The sequence below is a fragment of the Sylvia atricapilla genome, chromosome 1 (genome assembly GCF_009819655.1).
Source record: "Sylvia atricapilla isolate bSylAtr1 chromosome 1, bSylAtr1.pri, whole genome shotgun sequence".
NCBI lineage: Eukaryota > Metazoa > Chordata > Aves > Passeriformes > Sylviidae > Sylvia > Sylvia atricapilla.
In genome coordinates this window covers 34830739-34848426 of record NC_089140.1, presented here as the reverse complement: position 1 = coordinate 34848426, position 17688 = coordinate 34830739, and the positions used below count along the sequence as shown (strand labels likewise).

Genomic DNA, 17688 nt, shown 5'->3' with positions numbered 1-17688 from the left:
AAGCATTCTTAAGGAACTAATGGATGAAACAATACTGTGTGTAACTGTCTCTTTTAAAACTGCCTCAGAATCAAAGGACTGCAAAATGGCTTACACCATGACCATTTTATAAAGGGCCCCAAGAGAAACACAAAAAAACCCCAGGTGGTCTCAAACTGATAGAAACTATTAAAAAAAACAGTACTGGCAGACACACAGTAATATGTTATATTAGGCAAGTCAATACAACCCTCATAAAAGCATGAAAATACCACAAATGGAAAAGGAAAGAAAATACTAAGGAACCATGAACACATCAGAACTTCAGTGGAATAAATATAAAATGCATCCATCTCGTGATGACTGTTTTAATTTCTGGCTCATTTTTACAAGATTACCTGAGGACAGGTAAAGAGTATTAATGTGGATGACCAGACAGGTAGGCTATTCCAAACAAGAAATTGTCAAGTACCCTCTGATTCTTCAGGCTGGAAAAAAGTTGACTGTGGTATAATGATAAAGGGCTTTATGCTGCTTCAGATTTCACATGTGTATAAAAAATTAATTTTCACTGTTTATTCAAAAAGAAGTGGTATGTTCTATGAAATAAAACTAGCCATATGAGTTCAAAAGCAACTGAAAAAGGCATCTTTTTGCATAATGTATTCAAAGTCTGGAGCTCTTCCTCACAGGATGTTCAAAGTTTATATGGGTCCATGAAATTTGGTCCATTACCAAATTCATGACATCAAATACAAGAATAAAAAAAAATATATTTTAAACTTCAGACCCCAGCTTTTTGTCTCAGGAAGTTTCCAAGCCACAGATTTCAAGATGCCAGTGGAATATTCTGCAGGAGTTTATTCCACACATTTTCCCTATCCTTATGCAGCACCGGCTGGTGGGCACAGGTGGAAGAAGGACACATGCTGTAGCTGAGCCTGTGGCCACTGCTGCAGCTCTTCCTACACAAACAAGCTCTAGTGGCTGTTCTGGCTGCTGTGCCACAGCCAGCTGCCCAGCACGGCCTAATTTCCTGCAAAGGAACCCAGAACAGGGAAAATAGAATGAAGACAAGGTCACCCAACAGGAATTGTGTTTGGCCCCCTTCATACTTTTTTGGCTCACCTACCTTCTTGTACATTTATTCTACTGTTTCCCAGGGTAGGGAGAGCAAGGACCAGCATGAGCAAGACATTTTGACTAAGTTCAGCAAATGGTTAGAGATAGTCTCCTCTTACTTTTATCATTGAAAGGCTGATTTTTATATTCCTATTACTAAGCCTGTCCAAAGGAAATGTACCCCTGAAAATATATATACTCCACAGTCTAAATTCAGACATTTATTAGCAGATCTGGTTTGATTCCCTTTTGCACTGCCAGGAACTGAGCACTGCTCTGTCAGGTCAACTACTAGGACTTAACTTCTCATAGAACACTTACAGGCAGACTCTCTAATGGAAGGACCCAGCTGATTGTCCCCAAGGTTTGGTCTCTTAGGATTACTGATTATAAACCCTGGTGTGTTTACTAGGCAGAAGGGTGGAGGTCTGGCTGGTTCCGGAGGAGCAGTGGAATGAACACAGGCTGGTTAAAATTTGGTTGGGTTTCAAGTAATCTCACTACAAAATCTGTTTTTTCTCAGCACTTCAGAAACTTGGTCCAGGCCTGAAGGTGAGTTTCTCGTTCTTTCCTAGAGTCCCCTCAAATGAGAGCTGGCATCTCCCATTACATGGACTGTGGGCTCCAATAAATCACAGGATACAGCAAACTGAGCTGACTACTAAGTCCTACCCATAAGATCATATTTCTTTAAGTTTGTCACAACTTGGCAGGTAATCAGAAAGAAAATGCCCTTGCTCCTGAACTTATGGGAGCCCTAGATATACAAAAATTCCTGAAGTCACTCCTGCTTGACATCACACAAACAGACTCAGTATCTGCAAGCACGATAAACATATTCATGGTGGGAAAAAATCTGTTAAAATAAAATATGCAAATGCTTTCAGGCTTGCATGTCGTTGATATTTTGGAAAGGTTTTGTGCGCCCACGATGTTTCTCCTTTCAAGGATGGTAGGGGACATGTCCAAATTGTTACCTCAGCAGCTGCTATTCCAAATGGTGTTCCACAGCCCCAGAAATGAACAGCACCAACTTCTTTAAGTACGTAGCAGTGAATAAATCTGTTCTGAAATGTTTACTCCAGAACAGTCTGATCATCAAGGATGCGGAAAGTCAGTATCAGACTAAGTAACTGTTGGAACACAAAATCCAGGACAACACTGTTCATGTCATCGACATTTCCTGCAGTTACTTAACTGGTGTACGCATAAGCCTACCTAACCCCGAGCCGAAGCATAAAAAAGCTTTACATCTGGGGTAAGACAGTACATATGAGAAAGGAGGAATAAGCAAAAAGAAATCGATCTAAATTTTACTGACACAAAGCATGTCGTAAACTGATTTAATTAAAAGAACCAAAAATGTGTAAGACAAATTAGAACACACTATTACACAAAACCAAAATAAGGTAAACTATATGAATGGAGGGGAAAATACATCCTTTACACAAGGTAAAGTTCCCAATGAGGTCCAAGGAGGGACTGCAATTCATTCGCTGATGAACAAAGAATGTTTCCTGATGGATCTTTTATTTTTATTCTATTTAGACTTTAATTTTATTCATGATAGTAGCTGAGTGGTTCCACTTTTCTGCCTAATTTCTTCCCAGTTGTGAAACAGGTGCTGTGAAGATTATTTAAGTATTTACAGGGTGATGAAAAGAAAGAGTTTTTAAAGAAATCCTGCTGTTACCAAGCTTTTAATTATATATTATAGTATTTCCAGTACTTTTGAAGTTAATATACTTCTTACCCTAGACAGTGATGGAGTTTCCTTCTATAAAACACATGCCTCTCAGACAAATTTATGTACACTTATGCTTTCTAGATGCTTTGGACACTTTCAATCAATACACTACTGCCAGGAGCCAGTGTGCCATTTTCTAAATCTGCTTAAGAGGTGGAGCTGAAAGCCTTTTCCTGTAAAGTGAAAGTAAATTACACTACTCAATTACACTTACAATTATTTTATATTGAGTTTTTTCTTACTCAATTTTTGAAAAGTCTATTTTCATAAGGTTATTATGCATATTGATAAGTCAAATAAATTCCTTTTTAAAGTATCAACCTGAACCAGACTCTCCCTCATTTTCATCACTTAGGCGTACTTGCCAATAACTGTGAATAATATAAATTTTAAATTACACTTTTCAGTGAATGTATTTATTACTGTCACATCTGAGCAAGAGGAAGCAATTGCAAAACCAAGTGATGACACACACTCATCAAACCAAAAGAGATCAAAGGTTCTAAAACAAACACAAGACAGAAAAGGTTTTCCACGAGCCAAAGTTCTCTGCAGTGACTCTTTAGAGACAATGTGCCTCCTTCTTCTCAGTTAACAGAATTAAAATAGAAATGGCTCGTGGGGGTTGGGGAGCAAATCCCTGCTGTTTTCCTAAACATTCTCATTCCTTTTAGTTTCTTAAACATACACACACATTTGCATACACTTCATTAGCAAAAGTGTGCCAGTTCTTCACCATTTTGACCATAGTTTACACACACTACCCTCGTGCTCCTAGCCTTTTTCAAGTTACAAGATTTTTGTTCTCCCAACAGGCATTTATTCTATATTTATACAGCTATCAACTGCTCAGTTGATAGTGGCTTTTTCAGCTGATTTCTATATAAATGCATTGTCAGCATAAACGATACAGTAGTAATTATAATATCCTGTTCAACAACATTCAGCAAAGTAGACCTCCAGCCCTGACTGCACCTCTCACATGCCTGTGAACAATTTAAACGAATAATGACCTGTTTTGTTTAGCAAGGTTTTTACTCTGAAATTAATCATCTTTATCTTCTTTTCATCCTTTTACAGCTAAACCATCATGTGATCAGCTCCTGGGCTAAACAACACAAAACTAAATAAAAGAAGAAAAAATATCCTTGAAAATGGCAGGTTCAGTTTTAAATTTCTGATGCCAGGAATGCATTCTGTCTCTGAAAAAAGGGAGCAATGACTTCCAAGAATATATCCAGCAGAAAGGAAAATGAAAGATGAGAAGCTTAGTGTTACTCAACAAATGAGTATAATTAATGCTGTATTCCTACACCTTTTACGTCAATGATTCACATTACTATAACATAACTGAACAATGTTCAGGAATAACTGTTCCAGAATAATTATTCAATAATATTTCCACGTCTGAAAATATTTTTTTTCAATGTAGCTCTTACAACTTTTTTTCAAAACAGCTTTCATGTGCAAACAAGCCCATATACAACCTGTGCACATTTGCTGTATTTTGTAGAGCTAGAGGAAATCACACACTACGTGTTGATTTCTCAGGTCGCCAGTGCTTAAAGATTTACTGTTACATTAATCATTAAAAATAATACACTTGACTCTGGTTTTGCACTTATACTTCATTTCTTCAGGTTTATTTTTAAAATCAATGGTATAAGGCAATTTAATAGATTTGGGAGGAGAGTTTCATGGGTTTTCTTTCTTGGACCTTATTGAAGGAACTAATCCATCAATTCTTAAAGGAAATAAAACAACTGTTTAGCAGTTTGCAAAAGCACTAGCCAGCCAGGCTACCCAACAGCATGCCCAGAAAACCTCAAGTATTCACAATACTCCTTCAAACTGCAGGAGAAATCACTCAAACTGCTATAGGGAAAACCACCAGAGTGGTCACTCCAGCCACCCTGTGGATGGAAATGCAGCTCTTGGAGAGTTCCATAGGACCCTGAAACTTCATATCATAGAAATGCTATTGTATCACATGTGTACCTAAAATGCTACCAGAGCACAAGGTAATTCTTCCCTTTGACAGCCACCTGTCGGTTCAGTTGGAGGAAAATGGGCTACAACCTAAGCTTTTGTGGCCAGTGACTGATGCTATGCCTTAGAGCTCATCTGTTCATGCACTCACTCAGAAACACCAGGTAAGGCCCGAACCCAGCATTCAATATTTTGTATCAGGCTTTCTCTCTCCCGTGCTTAGGTGTGCTATCACCTACTACCAAAATGACCAGCCATTCTACATTAAAAACCCCCCATAGATTCCCATACATTTACAACCTGCTTTGTAAAGAGAGGTCAGGACCCTGATTTGCTTTCTGTACAACCAAAATAAAAACACCTATTTTTTTTTTTTTGTCTACATAACTTTGTGAATACTCACCAATATAACATCTACTTACGTCCACCTTCCAGCTAACTTTATTCCTCAGTGGCTTACTGATTTAATGCTGTTTTTAGTGTCATATTGGAACAGGAGAAAAAAGCACACCTGTCAATCACTATTTCCATGGCTTAATATATCTTCCAGCCTTAAATTTCATCCATGACAGTCAGCTCTATTTCGTTATTTATAGTTATATCTAAACTTATGCAAAATTTCCAACATACACCAATACATTAGAGATGAAGGAGGATGAGGAAGCTTAGAACTGAAATTTGTCTATCCTTTTTTTATTAAGACATCAAAGGGTTCAGTATTCTTTCAGTAAATACATTTGTCAACATGAAACATTCTAACTACATGCTTCAGTTTGCAAAATAAAACAAATGGAGAGCTATCACATCATGATGCTAAAAGCTGTCCATCATCTTGCTTTGCCTGGCAGAAGATCAGGAGTGATGGAGAGTATGCTCCCTCAAGAAGCTGGTATTTACAGAAATTACATATAATTTAAGTCTTGTACATAATCCTTGTAAATTCATCACCAATGAAGTGACACGTTATATATATATATATATATATATATATATATATAATATAAATCAATTGAGTATTAAATAGGTTATGTACTTGGATGAGGGAGTTTTACTACAAAGCTTATAATAATTTGTCCTATCATAACAGCAGATGCTAGTTTAATGGAAACTGCATAAAAATATTCAGAAAAGCAGCTACCCCATCCAGTAGCTGCTGATTTACTAACTCAGTGAAGTGGGAACAGAAGGGACCAAGCAGCTTGAAGGGTCATGACTTAACACCTTGTCTTCATAAAGGGTTTTTCATTAACAAACCAAATCTTCTACAAATAATCGATTTAGCTTTATTACACTTCTCTGCAGTACAAAAATTTGATTGCAACATTCAGGTTTTTTGTAAAGCCTTAAATCTTGGAGCTGTGAGGAATTTTATATGAAAAAATTCTGTTCTAGCTCTTGAAAGTTCATTAATTGCTAGCCTTAATACTGGAATCAGAAAGAATGAAATATGATCCAGCTGTAGCTGGATCATAAATCCAGCTGGTTCATGTATTCACATGGCAGAGGAGAAGAGGGAAAAAGCCTTTCAATCAAAAGAAGAAAGGGAGCTTGAGACAAATTTATATACTTTTCAATACAGCACATGATTAGTAAGATTTTCCTGTCAGGTCTCCTTGTAACACAGGTGCAGGTTTTGGTTTTGTTTTTAACCTGTAAAACATAACGTCAGCATTCCGTTTTTTAAACTCATCCCTAATTTCCCCTCTATTTTAGGAGCCCTTGGCTTTAGAACTCAGGACCTAGAAGTGAAGGTGTGCTGATTCAGCAGCAGTAACTCTACAAGCCCGACAGATAAGAACAGCAACGACAGGTCAGATCAGTAGATTATGTCCCACAGTGACTATCAGTGGATACATAAGGAAGTGTTAAAGAATACAGCAGCTTTATAGTGTACATATTTCACCAGCTTCCCAGCTTACATACAGCTCGGGGACTTCAGGCAGAGCTGGTATCATTGTGCTTAACAGCAGCTGATGGATCTTTCTCCTGCTAAGTTATCTAAATGTGCTAACAGCCTAGGTCAGCCACAAGCATCTCTAATTTTCCATGCCAAAGAGGTCCACAGTTAATGTATGTCTGTGTTCTAGGCAATGCCTAACCCTCAACACCTTGGCAGGAGAGGATATGGTTTGCTGTTAAGTTATACGTGCTTACACACACTGTAACTGCCTAAAAATGGGACATACAAGGGCTGGCACTGTCTGTGCAGCCACAGCACTGTGGAATGTGCCAAAAAATTACAGGGCTACATGCACAGAAAGGCAGGGTTCAGCCACACAAAAAGCATCACTCAACTGGCTTTAACAGCAACCATTTCAATGCCTTGGGGAAGCTGAAAATTGAGAATTTGATGTGTCTCTCAGGAAATTGAGAGTCTGGGCCTCTCATGGTCCCCCCATCCTTTCCTCTTTCATTTGGGACAAAGTGATTTAGTTTATTGGGGAATTAAGGTGGAATCAGTGCATCTTCACACAGCAGAAAAATGTGACAGCAGATATGCATGACTTCTGATGGCAAAATTAATGCTGAAAGAGCTCTTAGGCCTCTTTTGCTTTTTGACCACAGCACACATCCTCTGGCACACAGCACACTGCTGGAGGAGAACCACTTCTCCAGGGAACTTCTACCTGCCTTTGCAATCAATGGCTGTGCCCCGTGAACCTATACATAACATGTACTTGCCATTTTTCTTCCTTGCCACACATGAAGCCAAGCATTTAACCAATTAATCTGTCAAGATAAGACAAACTTTTAGCAATTAAACATCTGCTCAACAACTGAGCCTCATTTACAAACTGAGGTCTCCATCTCTTCTAACATCCATTTTTGTTCCACGATGAAATACAAAGTGTAACACCACTTTATCTAAAAGCTACAAGTGATGTTTAAGTAGCCAACAAGCAGATGAGAAGGAAGGAGAGGAATAGCTACATGACAAGCTTGTAAGAAGAAACTGAGAAATGTGACTTGAGACACAGGTGACACGTGATTTACTGATGATAAGAAAGTGCCCACCTAGTACTTTCTACACTGTCAGTAATAGCACCTACTGGAAACACCTTGTCTCTGTGTACTTGGACTGCCTGATAAAGATATCCTCAGAAGAGATGTCTTATTTACTGAGCTGATTCTTTTGTGATGACCTTGATCAGAAATACCAGAAGCAAGGCATGTGATACTTGTGTATTCTTCTGAGTTTTAAAAACCCTTTAACCTTACCAAATACATCACTCTGCACTGTCAAGTTTCACTGGCAAACTTTGAAGTGTGTTAATGTTATGAGAGCACTATTGCAACATCAGTTTCCCTCTGCAGGGATACACGCACCCTCCAGCCCTGGGATGTGGACTATTGCTGAATAAAACAGGGTGATGAAACTATTATTGCTGAATTCTGCATGATTCATAGTTGGTAATAACCACCTCCAAATGCAACATTCAAATTTACATTCTCATAATCAAAGGTCAGAAAAAGACAGCAGAATGGGTCATTATTCACAGCAGTTAAAAGTGTACATTTACACTAGATACTGTATAATTCTTAGACAAACTGTGACTACACCTGTAAAAAATGTGATATATATAGAACTACAGATTTATAGCTTCTTGTATAAATCCTCCTACATTTCCCTGCAACAAAAGCTTTTTCATGCAAAATTAATGTGCCATTTCCTAACACAGAGTTCTCCAAATATGTAATCTCCTCAGTATCTTTCTTCCTTTGGTAGAAGAGAAGAGCAAGTGACAACCGACTGGCTGCCCAGCATGGGAACAGCTTCTGCCAGCATTCAATGCTGCAAGCGAGGCCAATCCAGCCAGTGCTGCCCTTTAGCCAAAGGTATGTATATAAACTAACTCTGAAAAAAAGGGTGGTGGGGGGTTGTTTGTTTGTTTGTTTGTCTAAAACACCAGGTTTGAGACTTCCCTATGTACCACAGTAGCCAAATTATTATGCTTTCAGACACGTAAACCATTATGGTCACGGGAATACGAGAGGACTCATTATAACACTCACCAATGTAAAAATATTCCTATCACTCAGCATTTGGCATATGTAAGCTTCCTCAGAACCATGAAACAGGAGGGAAGAACTCCAGTGGAACAGATATCCAAAAAGGTCATCAGCATGACAGCATGAAAGGCTGTTCACCTGATCCTCCACATATGTCTGTGAGATCCTTAAGAAGAACAGGGCTTTTGCTTTACAAAGCATGAGTGCTCATAAGCTAAACTGTGAAGTAGACATGCACTGTATCAGTTTCCAGGCTATTTTATTCTCAGTAATCACTGATTATGTTCAGTATGAACATAATCTGAAAAAGGAACGTAATCTGAAGTATGAACATATACTGAAAATGTTCAGTAACTAACTGTTGAATCAATCACTACATCAGAATGGAGTACTATGGCATTTTTCCCTATTGAATTTTTATTATTTTTAAAATGAATGGTGAGTTCTTTGTAATCATCAGATACAAAAGACTTCAGCTTTAATTTAGAGCAAGAACACCCTGGCCAACAAAAGCTTGGCATGAAGAACAGAAATAATAAAAAAAAAACCCTTATTGCCCTTTTAAATATCAAAAGTAGCACCTTATCAGCATAATGACAGCATGATTTCAATGGCTTTCATGCGCCAATTTCACAACACTTTTTCTATTAAATCATTAAGAATAAACATCTATTTTCATTTACTAATCTTTTTCCCAGTTAGAATCTCTCTGAATCTCTCTACAATAGTAATTTCATTTCTTCCCACTTGCTTGCATCTTAATTAAAATCGGTCCATGTTGACTTTCATTTTTATAATACATCTGCCTATTTCACATCATAGCACCTTCATGACCCCCAGAGAGTCATGAGCCTTTAATATTTTATTTTGACCTTGTTAAGTTACTGGAACCATCAAAGATTTTTCTTCTTTCCTTGATAAGCATTTTTTAATCCTTCTCAAAATGTAGAGGTTGTGTAAAAACACATAGCAGAGAACTATGCTTTCTTTAAATAATTCATGCACATTTATTCTAAAAAATCCAACAATTTGTTGTCTCTCAATTTATTGCAAGTATTAGTTTATGAGACATAAACTTAATTATTAATTAAATAGGGACACTACTTAAATGATACTAAAAGGCCTTTTTCTCTGAGCTTCAAGACAAAAAAATCTTTGATTCTCAATTGAAAAAAATACCATCAATAATCAGTGACTTGACTTTGCAACAGTTTTCTCTACAGTATCTGAGTTTACAAAAACGGGGTTGTGGGGGGAATCAGCTACCTTTTATTAAAGCAGTGGACCAAGCTGAAAAGTAAAAATGCCCTGACAAAACACACAAACAAGCCCTTCTCGGCCTAAAGTAGAAAGCTTGCCTATGTGTTTTAACTCCATCACCTGCTCTACTGACAGGTATTACTCAAAACGCTTACAAAGCACATGAAGAAGCACCAATTCAGATGGGAAGCAGAAAGGTGCTGAGCTATCCCTTCAGCCTAACACCTGCAAACTTTTCTTTGGGGCTCAAAAAAGAAACAAAACACTGGGTACACTGGCACAAACATCTACATATTTGCTTGGGTTCTCACCCAAATTCTTGCAGTGTTACCACTCTCACAGCACAGGCTCAGGCTTATGCAAAGGTTTTGGCACAGTCTGAGTCCTGCTGTCAGAGGCAGCCTGATCACACGTTATCATTTATCAGGCTTGTATTTGCATTTACCTTCGGCAGGGACTCTCACCTGACAGACAGCCCAAGCTATCTAACCTATCCACCTGCCACAGGGAGGGTATCTGCCACAAGACTTCTCAAGCAGAAGGGCAGCTTTAAAAGCCAGCTGACATTTATAGCCACTTTGTACTAACTTTGGTTGGCAGAACTGCAGGAAGAAGTACAGTGCCCAGAAATACCACTGCACTCAGCCTAGGTGGGAAACATGCTGCATCTGTTGCTTCTTTGGGAAGTAAAGCAGGCACAGCCACAAAGGTCTCTTCACTCAAGCTTCTGTTTACATTCCATAAAGTCGAGTCTCAAGTTCATCAGTTCTGTATAATCAGTATTTGGCTACTGGGTGGAGGAAACTGGAGGCAGCTAGTGACAAAGTGGGAGAGGTGGATTGTTTGCCACGAAAAAGCTGAGAAGTTTTAGTAACAGCAAAAAAGTTTTAAAAATAAATACTATAATGAGTGAGAATAAGGGTCAATACAAAGATGGGCACTGGCAAGGGAATGTCTGTTTTAAGGAGACTGCAGCATGAAGGAAAGCATAAAAACATGCACAGTTTTCTTTAGAGAATAGGAGAGAAAGAAAAGATGCTGCTTGCGGTTAAATCAGCACATCGTCTAGGGAGAAGAACAAAATTTAGAGGTTTGCAATGAATACAGCTAATAGATCACCTGGGTATGTGTTAAAGAAGAGATTACAGGAAAGTAAACTGGAATTCCCTGTGGAAGTAATTATAATTTCAGCATTTTATATGGTGTGCAGATTTATCCAAGGTCCAAAGAAGAATACTTAATGTAATTGCTTGCCATGCCCCCTTCTTTCTCCCCTAGCCTCTTCAAACACAACAGCTGGCATTCAGGGCAGCTTAAGTTCTGTTACCAAAAGCAGAGAGCTTGAAGAATTGATATATGAAGAAATATAATACAAATACCCATGGCAGTCCTGTAGATTTTGTTACCAGTGAGTGCCAGCTTACTGAAAAGAAGTCCTTCATAAGCTTCTGTCAGATGAGGCCTGTAACAAGTACCTAATATTATTGAACCTATAATTAGCAGCCTCACAGCGGCTCTTGAGATGCATACACAGACCACAGACATAAGCTCTGAAGGAGGGACTGGTCCTCCAGGGGTGAAATCAAAGGAACAACAGCCTCCTAAGTGTGAATATTTGCTTTACCATTAGTGGGTAGTCGAAGTCATAGCTCTCCATGCATGTTAGCTCCCTACCTGTACAACAGCTACAGCTCAGCTCTCTTCCATGACACCTGGCAGGTAGAGCTTATCAATAACCCCTGCAGAACAGAACCATTCTGACCTCTAATGTAGACACAAGTTCAAGTGTATCAAGACTATAAATCCCACTTGTACATTTATAGAAATATAAGTAGGCAAGCAGAATACCTACACCATAAAATTCTTGGCCAGCTTCTTCACAATAAATATATTTCAATGGTTTGTTTAACTTTCTCATTGATACAAATTGGCAGGAATTGAAGCAGAAATGCTACATCACAAATGGTCACTTGTAGTAACACATTCTCAAGCTTTGGCAGCATTCATAAGTAGTGGCAGAGCTGAATTCTGCAGCGTGGTATTCTGCTATCAACCTCAAACTTCACTTCCTTTTTTGTATCAGCAGAATGTACTGTGGTAGTATAACTCCTCTCTTCTGTGGAATAGAAATAATTATACTATTTGGAAATCTTTATACTGGCATGTTAAGCATACATATAAATTCTACCAAATTAAATTTCAAGGCAAGACCATTTGTTTAGACCATGTAAACAAAATGCTGTCAGACTTGCTGAGTTCTGAGAACTTAAACCACAGACAGCCAGAGTACAGCTGCACATAGTCAGATATGGTGTGTCTGCTAATATTGGCAACTTTATCATGCTGCAGCAAATTTAACTGCTGGTTCGTATACACATAGAAGAAATATAGATTGAATAAACTGGAACAAAACCAAAAATCATCCCAAGGTCATAAGTTACGAAAGTCAAGGGCACTCAGTTGCTTTACAGAGCCCTTGACAGTATTTATTAGTTGTACTACTGTGGCACCTAAGAGCCCCAGGCATGGGCCAAGGCTCAGCTGTGCTCACTCTTGCAAAAATACAAACCAAAAGATAAACCACAAACTGTTGTAGGCCATAGCTAAGGGCTTCATACAAAGCAGAGTACTGTCAAGTGTCAACTCCTGATGTACATCTTTTAATGATGTACAGCTAAAGCCTATGTCTCAGTTCCTTGACTGGATGTTACTTTTGGCACTAGATACACCTGGTGAGCAGGAAGCCACCTGCAGTTGGATGACATCAACTGCTCACACCAAGGATGCACCTGAACTTCCACTCTTCCCTGCATTTCGGGCATTTGAACCAGCATTGCCGGAGATGCACATCTCTCAGTTCACAAGACGGGTTCTGAAGCCCAGATTTAGTAAAGCCAGAGGGGATTCAGAGGTATGTGTTCAGTATCCTTCCACAGACACTGGAACAGTATGCAAGAAATGAGATTCAAGGAGCAAGGGAGCTACACACTTTCTCCAAGCTGGGGACATGCTTCTGCAGCTTAATGGTTAAAGCACCAAGGAAGAGAGTCACAGGTGCCAGTCTGGGCTTTTAAAGTTGTTTCTGGTTTTATCACATAACTTAGATGTAAAAATATACAAATGATGTGTAAAATAAAACCACATTGCCCAAATGAGTACCTTCACTAATAAGCCATAAAGTTGGCTGGGTTCTTGCTTATTTTCATTCTGGTCTTGCAACTCTTGCATCGTGAATGTGAAAACAAGGCAGAATTTCTTGCGCCTACTTCTTTCAGGTGCTTTCAAGTTAAGGCAATAAGAGCTTGCAATATTTGTGAGTTTTTCTTAAAAATGTTCAAAAAAATGTTTTTAGGACCTAGTTCCTTCTTCGGATCTGTGTGTAAGTGTTGTACACTGGAACAGTGGCATAGAATATGCTGTGTAAATTACATACATTGTCTTTTAAAGCAACATAGTTGCTCATTGGCCTTTACATTTATTTATATTTTGCTAGAGTTGTACTGATAGTCAGAAGAGCTTGTCTGCTGTTCACAGCACATATTGCTATGTTTAAGAAACGCTCTTAAAAATCTCAGTCTGGCACCTCAAATAAAACACTGAGTCACGAGTCCCTTGAACCCCTAAGTTGTTCAAGCTTCTATTTACTCCCTCAGCCCACTGAAATGCCAGGATGTTACTCTCAGCCAATTTCTCATAACTTCAATATTACAGTAACTGCTCGTGAGCTAAGCAGCAGGCAGTGGTACTCTCGTAACACCGCTTTCAATTTCAGGCTGCCTCGGTTAAAAACGCACCGTAACTTTTCTGCCTTCCTGCGGGTGTGCAGCGCAGCCAGCCCCCCACCGTGAGCGGGGCAGAGCGCCGCACCGCACCGCCTCCCACCCAGCACCCCCAAAACCCAGAGCAGCCACAAGCTCCTCACACCGGCGCCCGAAACCCTGGAGCAGTCTCTGACCCCCACCACCTGGAGCATTTTTTTAAAATCTGGACCGGGAATTTAATTGTTCCCAGTCCTGCAGAAGTACTGAAAACGCGAGGTGTGCCACAACACTCACCGAGTGGCACGCCTGGCAACCCCCTCCCGCCCCAGAGCATCGCCGGGGCGCGATGCGGGGCCGGGTCCCGTACAGCCGGCACCAGGGCAGGGGACGCGCGTTGGTCCTTGAACGCCCTCCTCGCCCCCAGCCCCGCGGCGGGAGCTCCCGGTAACGCGCCGGGCGCGCCCCTTCCCGAGCCAGGAGGGATGCTGCTCCCCCGGCGAGGCAGCCGGCCGCGGGGCTCCCCTCTCCCTCACCCCACACAAAGGCACGGCAGGGCGGCGGGGAGGCGAACCGGGCCCCGCAGCGCTTCCCCCGTCCCGGCTTCCCCCTTCGATGCCGCCTGAGGGATGGCCGGCCCCGGGCAGGGGCACCGCCACCCCGGGGGAGCGCCCGCCCGGGGCTCGGGGAGCGCCCGCCGCGCGGTCGGGGCGAGCGGGACGGCGAGGCGCTCTGCAGACAGGTAGCTCCCTGCTAAAATGGAGGGAGGAGAGAAATGCGGCGCTCGCTGGAGAAACTTACCGGAGGAAACCGACGAGCCGGACAAACTGGAGTTGCTGGATGCGGCCATGGTCCCTCCTTCTCGCCCCTTAGCTGCGAGCCCCGCGTCGGCCCCCGCTGCTGTCCGGCCGCCGCTGCCGCCAGCCCATCGCAAAGTGCCGGAGCCGCGCCGCGCCGAGCCGCCGCCGCAGCCCGCGCTCGGCTCCCCGCGCCGCCGGGGAGCGGGGGGCGGCGGCGACCCGCCGAGGCGCTGCCGGCCGCTCTCCGGGGCTGGGCGAAGCCGCTCGGCAGGTCAGGCAAAGGGCCCCGCGGCGCTTCCAGCGCCTCTCTCCGCCCTGGGGAGCAGGGCTTACCTTCTGACGGGGACGCGAGAGCCGCCCTGCCAGCGCCTTCCCTCGCCTCCTCCCTTCCCGTCCCTTCCCTTCCCCGCCTCCTCGCGGGCAGCGCTGACAGCCCGCCGGAGGGACCCGCCGCGGCTCCCCTCACGCACACAAAGGAAGCGGCGGCGCTGCCGGCCGGGCTGCGGGCCCCGGCCGAACGGGCAGGGTGGGTCCCGCTCGGGCGAGCCCCGGCGGCGCGGCAGCCCCGCCGAGCGGCGGCCAAGCCCCTTCCCGGCCGCCGCCGCCTGGCACGGGGCTGGCGGCGAGCGCGGCTCCTGCCATGTGCCGGGCCCGTCCCGGCGGGGCGGCAGCGCCTGTTGAGCGCCTCGGCCCGTGCCCCCTCGGTGGTGCCGCAGTGTGGGCTCCGCGCTCGGCTGCGCACCGCCGCCCCCCGCCCGCCGGGGACCCTTGCTGCCGCTACGGCTGGGGCAGGGCTGCGCCCCTCGCCCTCGCTGCCCCTTTGTCCGTCTCCTGCCCCAGAGGGCTGCCCACCGTTCCCGCGGGGCTCTCCCTCCCTCCGGGCAACCTGCCACCTTCGCTTTTTTTCCTTTTAATTTCTTTTTTTTTTTTTTTTTTTTTTTTTTTTTTTTTTTTTTCTCTCTCTTCTGACATCCCTTTTTCTTAATAAAAACCTAAAACTCAGGCCGATACCAACACTGGGTTTTGCTCTGCCAGGTGTACAGCGAGTGTGGGGCTTCGGCCTGGCCACATTTTGGGTTCGCCCTCCCGCCTCCCCCCGCAGCGCTCCCGGCCCGAGGGCTCTGGCGGTACACGCGGGGCTGCTGCCAGCATCCAGCGGGGGCACGGAGGGTCTGGCCGACCAGCCGGGTCCGCAGCCCTGTGTCTTGGTGTGCAAGTGGGAAAGAAGAACCGAGAAAGCATCACTTGGAGGCTTCCTCCTGTTGGCTGCCCTTCTCGTTCCCTTTTCCAATGTTTTATCGCCAGCCGAAGCTTCTATCCACTTTATAAAACCAGGGTGGGAAGCCTACTGGAAGGTGGGCACCCAAATGGCATGGCACACAGTCTTGCTGGCACGGGATCTGTAAGAAGCTTAAAACCTATTTGCCATGACGCTGATTTATGAAAGCCTTCCATGTTTCGTAACAGGGAGTCTCTAACACAAAGTTACTTTGGGAGCGAGGAAGCGCATTAAAGTTTCTTTGGCAACCCAAGCTTTACCCACCCAGCTGCTCCGCGTCCCCAACCAGTGTACAAACCGCCTGCCCGCTCTGTAACCCGCGCCCAGCCCCTTCCCTTTTCTCGCGGAGCCAAACTGCAGTCCGGGCTGCCTGGAACCTGCAGCCGGTTCCCGGTTTTTCCTCGGGAAAGCGGGTCCCGAGTCCCCTCTAGCGGCGGAGGCGGCAGCGGCAGCGCTCCCCGCCGTGGCGGCTGCGGGTGCCGCTTCCCCCGCGGGGTCCTGCGGCAGCGCGGCCGAGGCCGGCTGGCTCCTCCAGGTTTTATTTCGTAACGCCGGCTGCCTCCGTGTGAGGAGGAACGAGCTTTAAGCCAGGCTTTAGCATAACTCCTATTAATCTGTAAATTGCCAGGTAGGGGCATAAAAGCAGGACAGGCGTGTCACTGCTTTTTGGTCTTTGGCCAAATATTTCGTGTCACGCGTTTTGAAGACCGGATGTTAAGGACAAAATGAGAAAGGCAGATAGGTCATAAAATCAGGCTGATACCTGGGGTGTAGGAAAATACTACAATAATACAGCAAACACCAAAGACTGTCCGAGTAAATTGTTACTTGCAGCACGTGTGATGTTCCAGATAGTCAAATGGGATTCATTTGTATCCTATGTGGTTGTTTTTTCTGCTCCTCCTGCTGTATCTCTTGCCAGTGTTTGCCTCCTCCTAGTCTGTTATGTCTTCAGTTTTCCCTCCATAATCCAGCACTCTCTTGCCCTCATCTCTCTCCAGCAACTCTTGGAATTGTGTCTCATATGATTGGTGTAATATGGTGGTGTCAACACCATCAGAATCTGCAGGGACAGGAATAAATAACCTGAAAGAGAGAAAACACCCTCATACTGTTCAGACTTGGCAGTCAGAAAAGAATTTCCTTAAGTAATCTTAAATTATCTTTCCACCCATATATCTGGATAAATCAAGCGAGTAATTTCTTCAAAGAATGATTACTCCAGATATTCCAGTAATTGAAAATGGAGTATTTTCTATCCAAAACCAGTGAGTATGGACATGTCTGTTTATGAGTGTGTGTACTTTTTAAATTATCAACAAGCAATTGTTGATAATTTTTGTGGTAACAGCAGGTATGAGGTTGTGTAATCTCAGTTTCTACTGAAAGATAAATCAATAAAGTTAAGTGAAATGCATTGTAGATTAAAAGAAACTCACATTTCAAGGCAGGATGGCCTTTTTTTGTTACAAGCAAAAAACATAAAAGCCCTGAAACTAGAGGGGAAATTGCTACATCAAAGGGGAAGCAAATTTAAATGACACAAAAGTAGCCTTGTTATGTGTAAAATGTGCAAAGTAAAGACAATGCAATCAAATCTCAGTTCTATTTTATAGAAACTGTGAACAGGTTCTGCCCTAGTCTAATTTGGCAGAGCCCGGATATATGCATTACTAATGATATAAATACTTAGTATCAAGAATAAATTTTAAATTGTAAACTCTGATATAAACTATTCTTGGG

General features: G+C 43.0%; 1 protein-coding gene across 1 annotated transcript in view; it reads right to left on the bottom strand.

The window, feature by feature from the left end:
* The window catches only part of CHN2 (chimerin 2), a 157773-nt gene extending 142805 nt beyond the window's left edge, over positions 1 to 14968 (bottom strand). Inside the window, exon 1 of the mRNA XM_066319370.1 lies at positions 14668 to 14968. Coding sequence (XP_066175467.1) covers positions 14668 to 14716 — 49 coding nt within the window. The 5' untranslated portion in view covers positions 14717 to 14968. The remainder of the gene's footprint in view (positions 1 to 14667) is intronic.
* Positions 14969 to 17688: the final 2720 nt, after the last annotated feature.